General features: G+C 33.5%; 1 protein-coding gene across 4 annotated transcripts in view; it reads left to right on the top strand.

Moving 5' to 3' along the window:
- LOC128227427 (atrial natriuretic peptide-converting enzyme-like) overlaps nt 1-17,357 on the top strand; it is a 55,427-nt gene that overhangs the window by 28,311 nt on the left and 9,759 nt on the right. For all 4 annotated transcript variants that reach the window (XM_052937956.1, XM_052937959.1, XM_052937958.1 and 1 more), the window contains exons 3-12: nt 5,757-5,843; nt 6,309-6,452; nt 8,217-8,330; nt 10,618-10,728; nt 13,486-13,590; nt 14,815-14,946; nt 15,288-15,401; nt 15,882-15,992; nt 16,425-16,548; nt 16,766-16,894. In XM_052937956.1, coding sequence (XP_052793916.1) covers nt 5,757-5,843; nt 6,309-6,452; nt 8,217-8,330; nt 10,618-10,728; nt 13,486-13,590; nt 14,815-14,946; nt 15,288-15,401; nt 15,882-15,992; nt 16,425-16,548; nt 16,766-16,894 — 1,171 coding nt within the window. The remainder of the gene's footprint in view (nt 1-5,756; nt 5,844-6,308; nt 6,453-8,216; nt 8,331-10,617; nt 10,729-13,485; nt 13,591-14,814; nt 14,947-15,287; nt 15,402-15,881; nt 15,993-16,424; nt 16,549-16,765; nt 16,895-17,357) is intronic.

Here is a 17,357-nt window from a genome sequence, read left to right as displayed (position 1 = left end):
GTTACATATATAGCTCCAGACACTGCACTTCAATGCTCCGCATGTAACAAACTATATTATTGCGTTTTGTACTTTTGTGATATTTAACATCTGAATAAGCGTTGACAAAAGTTACATAGTTTCGTAATCATAAATGAATTATTACAAAAACAATGAGGGGATTTTAACACATCATTATTTGTCAACCTCATCAAATTCCTGCTATCAAGGGAAAATTGAAGAAAAAATCATGACTAAAAAATATCAATTTCCTACTTCATGAATCATTAACTTCTTTCATCTCTTTCTATATGGTTGAATACTTTAATGTGCCAGTGCCACTTACCGTAGGTTTAAATAAATAGAGATAAAAAATGAAAGTGCATAATTTTATATAACTAGGTATGATAAAGTCCTCAGAGGCTCACACAATATTTATAAGTCGCGATCGGTTTTTAGAAAACAAATCCAGCACTTTAATTTCTAGAGATCTGTGATAATGTTCTACCCAAACAGTCAATTATCAACTAATTTGTTAATTTGCATGAGGAAAATCGCCGATTTTCTTGTCAACTGTGAGCTCCTTAAACTATAGGCCTTCAAGTGGAGGTAGGTTAAAAATAGAACAAGTAAACGCAGATATGGATTTATTTTACTTATCTTATTTTCGTACAATCAAAGTTTCATTCCTATTTATAGTGAATTCAAACATTTCGGTCATTGTTATAAGATTCCCAGACGACGATTATTGATTATTATTTTTTCGATCGTATGGTATTTTCTTACCAGCCTAGGCGAAATCTTGGCAATCAAATGGGATTGTACGGTATCCGACTGACCAAATTAAATACAAACCATAGCCACGCGCCTTTGATATTATCACCGCTCGTGCACTGACGACACAAATAGTACCGTTTGATCTGCAGCCGACACATTCCAACAAATGTGTTGTTAACTTTCGAAGGTTTTTAGTTGGATTTTTAAGAAGGCGAAATAAATAACCATTGATAATTGCGGATAAATTAATGTAAAGATTAGTGAAATGTGTATTGGAACCTGGCAAGTAGCCTGCATTAGATGGAGCAAAGCTTAATCGTAAGAAGCCTGCATGATATACGCAATGCCTAATCGTAAAAAGAAAGTTTTATCTTGGACATGAATAAATAACACCGCGAGCTATAATCCTAAATATTTTCATTTTAAAGACTGCAAAATATGTCTCTTGTGATTAACCACGTGTTTGGACCGTAAACATGCGTTTGCCAATTTGAAGATATCGGACAGGGTTCGCCACCCTCCGCCATTTTGTATTCCTGTTGACATAGCGTCTTGGTAATACATAATAAGGAATGAAAGTTTATTCTCCGGGTACATAGAAAGACAAAGAACGAAAATAATGACGATATATTAAAAAAAAATATAAAAAAAATTTACGATAGAATTTTTTTTTTTTTACTTTTATGTCTAAAAAAAAGATTAGGGTCGGAGAGGAAAAAATAGGGTCGGTCGGGTCACCGGAAACGCAGGTATTTTTTTTTTTGGCCTAAACAGAATGGAGGGAAATACCAAGGGAACCCTTAACTCACCACTGAATCACTATAATATGCTAATGAGGTAAATCAGTGAGCAATTAGCACAGCGCTAAATTTTGCACAAACAAAACCTGAACACTTTTTGAGGTTTTAGACTGGCTATATATGAAAAGAAAAAATGAACATTTCAAAAAAAAAAATTCATATAAAGTATAAATTAAGCTCCTGTTTCTAAAATATATATGACTCTTTAATGAGTACTTTAGAATGAAAGTCATCAATGTTGTTTTGTGAAAAATTGCCAATTCAATGTGTCAATACTAATTGTCTTATTACCTCCCTTTTATTTAGTTGAATATGATTTAGCTTCCCATTGAAATATTTTATGAAAGTAGCAGTATAAGTATGATTACTTTTTAATTTAAAAAAAAAATGAAAATCATTAGTATATAAAGCAACAGAGAATTTATGAGCATCAATAAACACATATGATATTATAACAATTGACACATTGATGTATGTGAGTAATGTAGATTTTACTTTTAGTTTTGTTGCATTTTGATAATATCTTTGGGGTTAAAAAATGTCAAAAAGGCTATGATAAGTCATTAAGATATATATGTACAAAAAAAGTTTACATCACTAAAGCATACTGGGACTTTAAGCAGAGATCAGTTCATATCTACCTCAGGTATCAGTTTAATGATTGGACCATTTGTATTGCATTTAATACGCCCACAAATAATCAGAAGATGATTCAAATTTATATAAAAAATAACTCCAGTAAACAGGGTAATATATACTGCTAATCATACCTCACCTGCCATGCCTTTAAATGGTATTGTATGTCTTTGTCATATATCTTTTAACTTTGAGTCATTATGAATTGCGGTTGTCATAACCATAATGATCTTTTTATTCGCTGCATGCACTTTAAAAACCAATTAGATTTTTTTTGTTTTTGAACTTCCTTTGAAAGGGTTGATGTGTACTTAAAACAAGAAAGATTTACAAGATGTGTGTAGAAGACTTTCTTAAGGTCTTAGACCATCCATCTATTAAGTTCAACAAGTTTCCATTTAAGGACCCCCCCCCCACCCCCCGGTTACTTAAAGGGACTAGACACCAGATGTTCCCAAAATCAGCAGAATTGTCAATCCAAGCCAGTATGAGGCCGATAATACATAATTTTATGTGATGAAAAGAATAAACACAACATTCAATGTCTCAGCTGAGTTTCCCCATTTAAAAATAGGGACAAATGATTTCCTTAAGTTTAAAAAAGCATGGAATGGTTAAATTGTCCGAGCACTTTGCAAGTCATGTTATTATTTCTTACACTAATTAAACTATCAATATCATATAGGTAAACCATTTTAGCAAGTCACTGTCATTTTCAGCAGAGTTCACCTCTTCCAAAAGTTTCCATCAATCAATTTCATCACTGATGTTGATCTGTTTGTTTGGCTCTCAGTGGGTAGGTACATGATGTTTGCAGCAGTATTCCACTTCCTTGCAATATCACTTCTTCCGGGATTAGCCATGAAATGTGTATATTTAAGCATGGGAAGGTCATGTAATGAGTTCAGATAAAAATACCGATGCTATTTTTAAACTTATCAGGATTTTACATGGTAGACAACCCCAGTAAATTTTAAATTGGAAAAATGTGCAAAAACTGCGAAAGATGCAGGTGTCATAAGTCTGACTGAAAAACATCAGTGAGTAAGATTCAATGCTTTAAAGAATGTACATAACATCAATTTTATGTAAGTTTTTGACAATTTTCTTTTTCTCTTGCAATAGTATATAATCTTGTGTCTAAGTCCCTTTAAGGTGAATAAAACTCTGAACTTATGTATTTTAGCTCATGGATTATAGTTACAAATTATATCAGATTTGTGATTTAATGGCTTTTGATAATTTGCAGTGAAAAATTGAATATGCAGAATGAGCACATGCCAAATTGAAAATTAAGTATGATAGCTAGTTTAAATAGTTCAGAACAAAGCTTTGTTATCAATCTAATGCACTCTCAATCTATTAATTGATTGTTTTGATAATGCACTAAATTGATAGTTTCTAATGCAATAAGCATTAAATTAGGATGCTTTAAACCAGTATCAATCTTAAAGCTTGTTAAGTAATGTCATAATGTTCTTCTCCCTTAAAATAAAAAGATTTTATCGCCTTTGATCTTGAAAACAAAGACAGACAGGCATTTTACACAATCTTGAAATATTTTGACTGTCTGCACAGAAAAACTGACTGCATGATGATGTGTATATGATTAGGCCTTAGGGAGGGGCATTCAGAATGTAACCAAGACTGGTGATTGATCATTATTCTGAGAAGACCAAGAATCATAATTTTCATGTAAGAAATTCATATTTCAGTTATGTATATCAATTTAAAATTAATAAAAATCCAGTATTTTGATGTGCTTTATATCCACCTTAATACCACTGTGACACTTTTGTTACTGAAATTTTGACATATAATTATAATTAAGACATCTATGTTTAATTTTTAATTTTTGAAAAATCACCAACATGTAAACTTTTTAAACATGTACGTATAAGTTGTGAAATGTCAGGTGTTTTAAAATTATTTATAGAGCATGCTATTATTTTAGTGCATTAGTAAGAATCTAACCTCTCTTGAAGACTTTCAAAACCCATTGATTCAAACAAAGTAAACAAATTATTATATTGTCAGAAGTTCATACAACAAAACATACACATTTTTAAGTCTTGCCATCAACCTGTTGTTGTTTGTTTACCAGCATGATCACTCCACACCTGAGAATTATCATACTCCAAATGAATGTCAAAACATGTTCTACCCTACAGCTTAGCTATAGACTGCTTTAACAAACATATAAATTCATCTCTGAAACCCAAAACTATAATGGTTTTAAGTGAAAATATTGAGTCTGATATAATGGTCTGACATGAAATATTCCTAAACAAATTCAAAAATTGAGAGAGAAAAAAAACAAAAATTCTCAGGCTTAAATACCATACTGCCATTTTTTTTTTAAAACAAAATAACAATTAAAAGAATATGAAGTTCATCTGCTGAAATAGGAGTTCCGCTGAAAATATATGGAGTTCCATAGCATTAATTTTAATTGAATGCTATTTGAAAGTTTAGCACTCCATTTTGATTAGCTGAACTAACAAACAAAATAGTTATATCAGACATATAGTCATAATGTATTTAAAACATTCCACTCATTTTCAGACACAATTTGCCAGACACTTAAGAATGTCTTGCAGAACAAATTTTGTATTTTTGACATTTGTCTACAGTACTAATACCATATGCTTCAGATGCACTACATCCTGAATGGCCCACTATCATACATCAAAGATGCAGCAGTTACTTCAAAATTCCTATCTGAAGAGATTGCAACCAAAATTGTTATCAATTGTGTAAAAATGTGAAAGATTTTATAATACTTTTTTATTTTGCTTAGAAGTGCAGTGATATTGTTGTCTATTTCTAAGAGCATTTAATAACTATTTCATGAGCTAATACAGGTGTTTAGAAGAGGTGATATCCATTAACCATATTTCATTTTATTTATATTCAGATGCACATGCATGTGTTGCTATTTATATATGCAATATAGATTTCAGCTGTCATAAATGTGAAAGTTTAACTAAATGAACTGTTGTTTTTTGTTGTGTTTATTTGCCACTTGTAGTTCGATGGGTTTATAAATATATCCATTGTTAACCATTTTTTTCTTACACCAGTTTTAATACTGTACACTTGTTAACTTATATACTTGATTAATATGCACTTATTAAGCATGAACTAATCACCTAATTACATCCATTTACATAGTAATATACATTTTTGGAGGGGTGCAGGGTGAAGTGGTCGTCTTCCCTTTCACTGAACATGATATGAATTCAAGCCTATTTTTTTTATCAGTGCCTATATAAGAGGGCACTTTGTCATTGCCCAAGGAAAAAGGGGGCATTATTTCATCCAGAATTGTAGGAACCAAGTTGTAACTTGGAGAGATTTTCAACAGTAGAACTACTGCATGGTTTGAAATCCTTCAGGTTCATGATTGTTTCTAAAATTCCTAATGTAGAGCTCCCCTGCTTTCAAGCCTTAAAACGGACTTAAATATGAACCTACCAGTAAACTTGATCAGCTTTTGTATCATAATGGAGCTTAAAATAGTTTGTCAATTTACTTTTAAACTACAGTTTTTCTATATTTCAGGAAAGCCAGAGAAAACCTATTCTACGACCCCTATCACTCCCACCCATGTTACTTCCCCCACCCCCTCATCACCAACCCCACCCACAAGTAAGCTACCTTTATATATAGTGTCAAATGTGAAACTTACGATATCAGCTTTTTGCCATCTGATCATCAACTTGTGGTTTTAACTTGTCTGTTTTGCTTTTCAAAAAAGGTATTATTTGAGGAAATATAAATCATTTATAGCAAAACATGGTCTATGAGAAGGGTGTAACAACATCAAGCCCTCACACTCTCTAATAATAAATGCTGTTCAGTTTGTTGGCAAGTCAGAGTGCGTAGCAAATAATGCCAAATGTTTGGTTAGGGACCAATGTACTGTTAAATTTGCACGCCCAAGAACTCTAATTAGATCCTGAACAGGCTCTACCAAAAAGTGCGGGCCCAGGCCTGAGCCTCAAGAGTGTGCCAGCTAATGCCTCGGTCACGTAGGATGAACCTACAATCATAGCTTCTGGTAACATCGATGCAGATTGTTTTATTTTACAACGTTATAACATTTCTTTTCAGATGTAACATCACCACCAGTGCCAACAAATGAGTCCACAACAACATCATCAACATCATCATCATCAACATCAACTACATCATCAACTACAACAACAGTGATCTCAGCATCGTCTTCCACAACTGCCTTGACCACAACATTCAAACGTAAGAACATAATTATGTATTTTGGAAATAATTAACAATTCAGAAATAATGTATGTTAATTTCCATTTGTGATGATGGAGATGTTTTCATAACTAGTGCATTTGTGAGTGTCAACAACCGTACATTTATTATCATTAATTACCCTAATTCAAAGAATTTCAAATTATTAAATGCTGTAACGTTTTAAGGTAACAGTTAAAATTAGGTAAATCACAGTTGTCTTAATTCTGATGTTTTGTTGGGTTATGGTAATATTTGTTTAATGTATGAAGGTTTACATGAAAATAGCAATTAAGGCTCTGGAATGTATGCCCAAATATAAAACAAATTGCTCATTGTGCATTTCAATCAGCAACATGCAGCTTCAAGGTGGGAATTTAAATCATTTACTTTTAACAGATGTTAGATAAAAAAGAGATGCATATTTGTGGTAATTCTTTGTATTTAAATATAAACATTTTACATTTCTTGATTCATGAGATTCTGATAATTTAAAAAAATCCATTAATTGGCTAACATTTATCCAATAAATACCATGAATCCCAATCAGATGTTTCAATGTGAAAAATAAACCAAATAAATGGCCTTTTGCATGATGGATTCAGGCAACTGCTTTGAATTTTAAATGATCACATCACACCGGATTCTAGGAAATACTAATTACAGTCTATCATGTATTAAATTATATTTTTGTGCTTAACCAGTTTCTTACGGTTAATATGAAGACATAAATAAAAGAAAGTAAAAATTGCTCTACATCATATGTTTAGTCTATAATGATATTAACTCGGTCTATATTTTTGACATATTTTATAATGCGAAATAAATATGTCGTTATTACCTAGATTTGATATATTTGGTAATAATTGTCCTATGAACATATCAATCTTTTGAATATTCAAAATATTTGCCCCATGGAGGCCATTTGGCAATAAACTGCACTTACGGTACATCAGTTAGAGAAACAGATCTATAGAGTGTATTAAGTTCTTTAAAGGCAAATGATTGTCACAGTTTTAAAGAAATCAAAGTTTTACGAAAAAAAAATATATATAAATATGTATGGTTAAAAATAACATATGATAGTAGATCTCTATTAATATAAAGATAACAAATAAAAACAACTATATTATTTTTTTTCCTTCACCAGTTTTTCTTGGACCAAAATGCATCCTCTAGGTTTGCAGTCCATGGCTGAGCTCATTAACTGTCAGACAGTAGCTTCAGAATGACTCTTGCCAGTTATATAAAGCTTATATTAAAATAGAATTCATAATTGAAGCTTACGTGGCCCATGTTGTAGTTTGAATTTTAACTTTGAACTTCAGAAAAACATCCTTAGGAAAAAAGTTACCATTTTGGAAAATGATGCTTGGATATAAAAGCCATCTCATTTACATAATGTTCACTAAACACCTCATTTACACCTCCCCAAAGATCGGTTTATGCATCTCCAATACCTGCCTTAGGCTGATATCTGCTTAAACGCCTGTTTTTTGCAAAAACCAAGCAGATATAGATGAATATGAGCCTGCAGGTTTCTTTGTCTTTTCCAGGCGTCACTTTTCGTATAGGCAGTTTTCACTATCTGGTAGTCGGGCGATAAGAAGCGTTCAGGAGACTAAATTTAACCTGTTATTATTTTTTTTATATATGTGAATATAAACAAAATTAATGTACTCAGCACACAGCATTGAATGGCTTGTCTGTTTTTTTTCGAACTTAGAAGTAAAAGCTATATCATTAAATTGTCTTTATTTTCAGCCTGTTTGGATGGGCAGTTCCAATGCTTGAGTGATGGGTCATGTATAAAGGCAGCATATGTGTGCGATGGGCGGCCACACTGTCCTAGAGCAGAGGATGAGCCAGAAAATTGCAGTAAGTCTGCCACAAATGTTTCCAAATATGACTGAGATCCATTGCCTGAGTCACAGGATGAGCCTGAAAATCGTGGTTAATCCTTGTTGTTTAACATATTGTTGATTCCTATGACCGAATGACAGTTTTTATATAAATGCAGCATCTACATACAATGGCTGGCTTTCCAGCTTGTCTGTTGTTTAAAAAAAAATTGGGGGGGGGGGGGGAATTGTCATAGCATATTGTCCATTAATTTCATCATTGCCATTGTTGTGTCCATTGACATCATGTAAAGTATTTTGGTCTCACCATTATTTAAAAACTATGTAAGATATTGTTTTGAAGTAAGTCCTTATTTTCTTGCTAGATATTTTTTTAGTTATGTCCCTTGGTTTACTTTGAAAAGTGGATCAGTCTTGCGCCAGCTTGAGGTGCCCGGAAGGTGATGATAGCAATTATCGTGATGCAAATGGCAGCTAATGCTTTGCTCAGTCACTTGTTGAAGGACATGTTTGGCAAAGGTGATCAAAGCAATCTATTGTTTATTTGAATTGATCAAGGTCTGCACATGCCTATTGGCTGCATTATGGCTTGACCCAGCTCTGCAATCATGACTTAAATTGTTTTGAAATGCCATAAGTGACATGAGATAGAACTGGCTGCACTACTTAGTGAAATCCAGATAATAGAAGACTTGTGGAAACAGATAAAAGATATCCCTTTGCAATACCCTAGCTCCTGGTGAAGAGATGTCTTGGTTATTTAACGTGCTCTGTGTAAAGCACCGATACACGGGATACAACTTTCCTGGGTTAAACCAGTACAGATTACACTGTTGTCCCAGTAATACCTTTTTATATTGAGCGATAAGCAAGAGAGCTACTGTACCATACTTTAATGCCTTTCGGTTTGACACAGGGTTTGAACCCACAACCTTCTGCACCTGAAGCAAACACTATAGCTCTGAGCTGTCAGGGCAGTCAAAAAAAGCAATCCATAGGATTATTCAACATCACTACTGGATGAAATCTAGTCCCTTCATTGGTCAATTGAATGGTTGATTGACAACCAATGGTGTGTTAATTGTGTTTCCTCGGACAATGCATATGAAGTTAAAGCGAAAAATATTGATGCTGTGTCAGGGCATTGTGGCATATATCCCATAGGACATTTAATCATCATTCAAAATGATTTTAATGCCTTCTTTATGCATTTATTTCATGACATTTATTCCTTGATTGTGCCATATTTCATGTTATTTTTTTTTATGATGAAGGCATTTTTTCGGTAAGGTGACATCAGATGCTGGTTGTTGACAATTTATAAGCAATAAATGTTTACAATAATACAACACACCATATCAGAAGGCGATCATACATCATATATTGTCAAGATACTATTTCATGCTGTCTGATTTTCTTTAAAATGCTTCAAGGACTCTTGACAACTTTGAAATATTGTCACTTGGCAAAAAATGCAAAGAAAAATCAGCTGTTGGCAGATTCTTAAAGTTGTGACTGGAAAACACAACATTTGTGATACAATAACCTCAAACTTTACCTTAGATAGGCAAAGAATTTAATTGACATTTTGCTTGAAAGTATTTGGCAACACAGCATCAAATAGCTTGCCAAGCTTTGCCATACTCTATCATCATTGAAATACCAGAAACTATCAAAAAAATGAGAAAGGGATACACTATCTAAGTCTTATAACTGTGACAGTAATTACTAATTGTATTTGAAGCGCTGTTATGAATGTGATGTCAAAAATAATATATTCTTCATAATTATGATGTAATGATACTTTAAAATAGCTTTTAATAGTAAATACTAGGAAATACTAGGAAATGCATCTTTATTAATCAAACATGATAAAATAAACCATGGCCTATTAAAACTTTTAATGAATAACAGCGTGATTTGAATTAAAACTAGTTTTGCTCTACTCAGCAAATTAACATTTTTTATAGTAATTTATAATTTGATTGATTTAGTATTCATTTTGATAGCTAGCAGTTTTTGCCATATTAAATGGGAAATTAAAATGATGCAAATGTCTTCACACAATTGAGAATTTATGTCAAAAAGTTTCAATTAGTATTATACTCTATCATATGGTCCAATATGGATTTTTGCATAAATATGTGAAATATTTGAGTATTGTTTATAAGAATATTCTTTTTTACCTGTTTGAAATTCGATCTGCAGTAGATGTTTAATTTTAGGGGTAATATGTTTTTTACTTGGTTGCCTTCCCTAAATTAAAGGGTACTTGATTAAACGATGACATTTTATTATTTCAGCGTGTACCCAGGACCAGTTTACATGTGCTAATGGTCAGTGTATTCCGGCACGATTCCGCTGTGATAAAGTCTCCCAATGTGACGATCTCTCTGATGAAATCAACTGTACAAGTATGTTAACAGTCATCATTATACCTACAATTATTATATGGTAGAGACGGTATTGTCGTGTCCGCCTCCCACCCAAGTTTAGGCTGGCGCCAGCATCAGATGAATTTTAGCTTGATGCAACTTACATGTATATAGCTGTTTTCAGAACAAAGCTGAAATAAATTAGAACATGTATTAACTTAAGTACAGTAAAACTACGATCGTTCAAGACGTCGGTACCAGAGCTCAAACCTCAGGTGACTGGATGTGTTAACAACAAAATTCTCCATTAAAGTCTGTTATGAAATGTCTTCGATGCATTTTCAAAGTTTGAAGTTGTCATACTTGTTTGGAACCTTTATGTATTGCGTTGTGAAATCACTCATTAGTTTAAAGGCTGTTGTATACTAAAGGTGTAAATTTTAAAGTAAATAAATAGCAAAGTTTACAAAAAAGCACATTTTCTTAAAAAAGCATCATTGGACTATGACAAAGCTGTTTGACAATTTGTAAGTTCTTTCTCATTTGCCATATTGCAAAGCAAAGTGACAAGAAGGAATTCTTTTAAGAGATTCCAATGTTGGGCCATTATGTTGGGGTTTTATTCATATGTTTATTACTCATTTACATATCTCACAATTAAATTGTCATCATTAACTTCTCACAACTATCTTCTCAAATGCCCTTATCAAGTAATAGCAGACATGCATATTCGGTGATAATCCATTTTTCACGCCCTATCAAATTTCCTTTCATCTGTCATGGCAATTTTTACACATTAAATTTTAACACCTGGCAATTGTTTGTTTATTTTGGAATATGCTTATGGGGAAAATGTGTGAAATTATGACATTGATGAAATCATAAGATTTTGCGAATGATATGTGGTTTGGGACCAGCAATGGTGCTTGAGTCCTCAACTTATTCAGGTTTTGCTCTGACATCAGTATATTTTATATGAAAATAGAAGGAAAAATGGTCGGGACAAAGTCTAAGCCTTGATCTTGACCAGTCGACAGTTCTCGAATGATCGCGTGCTCAAACGATGGCAGTTTTACTGTTCTGCAAAATAAATAAACATGTTTGCCGTAAAATTTACAATGTGTATCTGTAGTGTACATCTTTGAGTGGTCACCCTAGCGCAATAACTCAATAACCACATAAAGAAATACAAGCAGTTGTTGATTGTTTGCAATAAGGTGATGGAGTGTTCATTTCTCCTGTATATACAATTGTATCAACTGAATCAACTAGTTGAAACCCAATAGGAAGTTTTTGTCTATTATGCAAATACAACATCTTCTGTCAACTCCTTTGTGATCTGATTAAAATCTTGGCATTGAAAGGTTTCATTTGCATACCACTGTTACATCATTGTATAAGTTATGTACAATTCAGGCAGCAAAGTGGCTCTAGTTTTGACATCCACAACTGTGAACACTATTGTAATATAAATATACTGGGTATATGTATACCGGTATATATATATATATGTGTATGTATATAAAGCTGTATATAAAGCTCAATATTCTCATAATTTTGCTAATTTAAGCTTTGACTCGATACATTTCATGTGCCTGTATCCATGATTTCACCATCTTCTGTCTGTGTTCTGGTTCAAATTTATTTATAAAGTAATAAAATGCTTTACAATTTTAGTACATGCATACTGAATTTTATTATATGAACAGAGGTTTAGCCAAACAACGTAATTTAACCGTAAGCTTATATTATATAAAGTGTTGTGATCTTCAATGGCCTGTGGACATCCTTTGTTTTGTGTAATGGCTCAGCGTACATCATCATGTATATCTTCACTCCATGTTTTACAGACAGAAGGGTTCCAGTGTAACTCTGGCCTTCGCCTGTGGACAACCTTCACACTGTGTAACTTCTAGGCGTTCATGTATATCTTAACTCCATGTTTTCAGACTGTGAAGGACTCCAATGTTACCAAAAATAGTGGACATCCTCCGTACTGTGTAACGGCTGGGCGTACATGTGTATTTCTACTCCATGTTTTACAGACTGTGAAGGGTTCCCCTGTAACTCTGGCCTGTGCCTGTGGACGTCCACCACTGTGAAGGGTTCCAGTGTAATATGGCCTTTGCCTGTGGACAACCTTCACACTGTGTAACTGATAGGCGTTCATGTATATCTTTACTCCATGTTTTACAGACTGAAGGGTTCCCATGTAACTATGGCCTGTGCCTGTGGACAACCTTCACACTGTGTAACTGATAGGCGTTCATGTATATCTTTACTCCATGTTTTACAGACAGAAGGGTTCCCATGTAACTATGGCCTTTGCCTGTGGACAACCTTCACACTGTGTAACTGATAGGCGTTCATGTATATCTTTACTCCATGTTTTACAGACAGAAGGGTTCCCATGTAACTATGGCCTGTGCCTGTGGACAACCTTCACACTGTGTAACTGATAGGCGTTCATGTATATCTTTACTCCATGTTTTACAGACAGAAGGGTTCCAGTGTAACTATGGCCTTTGCCTGTGGACAACCTTCACACTGTGTAACTGCTAGGCGTACATTTGTATCTTTACTCCATGTTTTACAGACAGAAGGGTTCCAGTGTAACTCTGGCCTGTGTCTGTGGACAACCTTCACACTGTGTAACTGCTAGGCGTACATTTGTATCTTTACTCCATGTTTTACAGACAGAAGGGTTCCAGTGTAACTCTGGCCTGTGTCTGTGGACAACCTTCATACTGTGTAACTGCTAGGCGTACATTTGTATCTTTACTCCATGTTTTACAGACTGTGAAGGGTTCAAATGTAATTCTGGCCTGTGCCTGTGGACAACCTCTGTTCAGTGTAATGGCTACATCAACTGTCTCGATCTCTCAGATGAAGTCAACTGCAGTAAGTACAGCAATATTCTTTTCACCTGAAATGTATGAACAGATTATTGCTATAGTATTGAATTTTTCAAAGAAATAACGCCTATCAAGGTGTTGTCGTAGCCTTCATTTAAGCCATTGTTGGCTAAAATGTGCAAGCAAACGATGCTGACCATTATATTAAACTCTGCACAGGTGTTCACAATGACAAGATGAAGTCGATTCATTCTTGCCCTCATTGTTGTTGTGTCTTATATATAATAAGACCATCAGAATTTAAAAGAGAAGAAACGACAAGCTTACTGTTACCAAATTGTTGTGCTTTTAATTGTTTTTAATTAATGAAGTTATTGATGCTTATATGCAGTTATATGGGATGTGTGCCTAAAATATGGTAATAACTGCAATTTACTCTGAGATATTTGTTTCATTTAAACTTTTGCAAAGACTTTTTTTAAGAATGATGCTTTTACGATGACAAAAATGTGATTAAGTATCAATTTATGTAGATGTGGAAAAAATATTATAGACACAATTATTATAAATCACTGTTTGAATGAGTATCATATTATTTGTTGGTCTTAACTTAGGTCTTTTTATATCTTTATATGTATTTTTTTTATGCAGGTTGCTTAAGTTTCAAGTTTCAAGTTTTTAATATTTACATTTAAGTGAATATTAGCTAAGAAACAGATTCATCTTATAAATTAAGCACTCTGAGATGACTATGCGCATTTTAACTGCATTGTAATATAGTGCTTCTGTTGTTCCTATTAATTTATCTTTTTTCATGACCATTAAGTATTTAATTAGTGTAACCAATTTGCTTAAATTGGATAAATCCTGGTTCCAATCAATCAGCGTACACAGTCCTGTACATCATTGTAGCAAAAACAAAAATTAGGAAATAACAAATCACTAGTATTACTTCAAAAGAAAATGTATTCAAATGTTTAATTTTGTGGTTGAAGAGATAACAAACGGTCTCATGAAGAACTTTTTAATTTATCGGTAGTTTGTTTAGAATAAAAAAATGTAATTAATTGATAAAGAATATTGAGACGTTGATTTATCTTGTAATTATTTAGGATTAAACAGTTGACAATCATGCAATAAAGTTTTGTTTATATTTCCTTGGCATGTCAATTTGATAATTTTAAAGGAGTCTTTACTAGTTCATTCTGTCCCCATTTGTCCAATATTTGCTCCTGTATTTATTAAAGACGTAGTAACATCCTCATTCCAGTGCTACGCCCAGGCTACATGCGTTGCAAGAATGGATTGACAATTCCCAATCATAAGTTCTGTGATCACAAAGATGATTGCTTTGACAACAGCGATGAAACTGACGAAGAGTGCGATCCCTACTATGACCCATGTAAGACTCCATCAGTATAAGTTTTTTCTGCATTTTGGACAGTTGATTGATGTCCATTCCAAACTACGCCTTTCATGTCTTCTAAAGAGAATTCTGTTGAAGTATGAAAATGAAAATTATTACAAATTGGTACAATTATAGTGAAATATTTCAACCTTTCCACTTGTCTCTAAGAGATACATTGAAGTACTCGGGGTTCACTAAGTTTGTGTTCTAGAGATATTTAAAGATAATTCAAAATTGAGTAGTTATGCCAAAATTATGACCATTTTGAGACTTGAAAAATACTTCCAGATATTGTTGATTAATGCATAATACCATAGGCAATTATTGATTTGCAGTAATGTGCAGTAACCATGAGCGAGCTTGTGCCGACCTGAGCGCTTGCTATCTACATGACTGGCACTGTGATGGCTACACAGACTGTGCTGACCAATCAGATGAGAGCAACTGTGGTAAGTAAATTAGTAGTAGAGGCTGATATATACATGTATTACAAATAAAACAAAGTTATCCCAAGGGAGTGTCAGCTGTCAGCAGCTGCAGGAATAACAAAAACAATAACTGACTTAGAGTTTATTGAAGACACATCACTGTTTGACACAGCCCCCCCCCCCCTCCCCAAAATAGACTTAGTCACGAAGGGCAATAAACAAAAACAGAACTATTAATTATATGGCTTATAGAGGAACACCGAGTCTAACACCATTGTTAGCTATATTAACAAAAATAACAATTTGTTTAGTTCTTTGATAAAATTTAACAAACAAAATAGTAATATTTTTCTGCTCTCATAATGTAATATGGAAAATTGTACAGCGCTGTTACCTAACATTTCCAATCTATAGCAAAGACAAATTGTGCTTGATTTACTTTTTTTTTTACCCCAATAGTGTGTTTTTTGTATATAATTTATTCTTATTATACACATGTAGGTACTTGTGTGTCAGGGGAATTCCAATGTGGTGATTACAGCTGTGTTCAAGAGTCTCATGTCTGCGATGGAATCAAAAATTGTCCTGGAGGGGAAGATGAACTGGATTGTGGTGAGTTGTGTATGGTTTTTACCATATAGTGTTAGAGGGTTCAATGTAGGGAGTGTACATGTGTCTTTGTACATGTAATCTGTTTCTCTGAGGGGTCACAAATTGCCAATTGTGGTTTGGTTATTTACCTGATAGTATTTACAGCATGTTCTGGTGCCCCTGTAAATGATATCTCTCTATCACCACCCCACCCCTCCCTTATCCTCCCTTAACTATACTAAGAATAGTAAATGTCTAAACACTGTACCTAATATATTTAAAATTGGAGTTAAAAAGCAGTGTCATGGATGTGTTATATCCGGAAGTATACATCAAACAGAAATAAATTCACTGTCCATCTTTTACCAATCAATACATACCAGTTATATATATGCAAATCAAATAGTTTGAGACTTACCTAGAATAGTGTAAACTTTGCATTTCCACTTTCAGTTCACCTGTCGGCTGGTATGACAGGAGTATTGACTTTGACCTCTAGTGACCTTCAACTTCCTGTGTGCTCCAGCCAATGGAATCCAAGCATTGCCACTGAGGTCTGCATGCAACTAGGGCAAGGGTAATTATTGAAGCTCTTTGTTGTTTGTATAAAATTATATGATTAATTCAGTACATGTACACTGTAATTGTCATGTGATAAGGTTTAATGCCTGGATTTTGTACTGAAAAATTCACCTACAAGGTTCTGTAAAGGTTACAACACACTTCATCTCTAAGTAATGACACCTTTGAGATAATTTAGACATTGAAATTTCTACAATTATGAATCATTTCAGTTCAGCCTACAGCAGTAATTTCCTCTCTCTGGCCAGTGCAGGCTTTACTGCAAAATCAGGAGTTATGTCCCTTATAAATACTCGTCCTCTGGCTAGGAACGAGACTGTTCTTTCACGCTTCACTCAGATGTAAGTATTACCTATTATCATATTTCCTATATCATCATTGTGAGATATTACCATGAAATAAAAAACTGTCTTGTTTTGTAATCGACATTTTCTGTGTAGCTTTGTGATTTTTTTATTCAATTTGTTAGGATTTATCACTGCTGAAAATTGTTCATGTGCAAATTGAGTATTACAAAAGGAAACTTTCAGCTGAATTTATTTTCATTTCATGCTTCACAGGAAAACAACAAGTAGGTATTTCAACCATCTGTCTGGAAACTGTGTATAACAACCTGTTTTTACAACTCTGTCCAAGTTTGCATGATGGAACAAAAACATAATTATATTTTCTGCGTTAAGAACATAGTTTATGACACTTTTACCCTTAATTGCCTTATTCTTTTCTACAATAAATTGCATATTCTTGATATTTCTAAAAAAAAGTGCAACAAAAATTCAGTCTTAAGTTATAATGGTCCAGGAC

The sequence above is a fragment of the Mya arenaria genome, chromosome 3 (genome assembly GCF_026914265.1).
Source record: "Mya arenaria isolate MELC-2E11 chromosome 3, ASM2691426v1".
In the NCBI taxonomy this organism is placed as follows: domain Eukaryota; kingdom Metazoa; phylum Mollusca; class Bivalvia; order Myida; family Myidae; genus Mya; species Mya arenaria.
The sequence above is the reverse complement of the archived record's forward strand: the minus strand, read 5'-3'. Positions and strand labels throughout refer to the sequence as shown.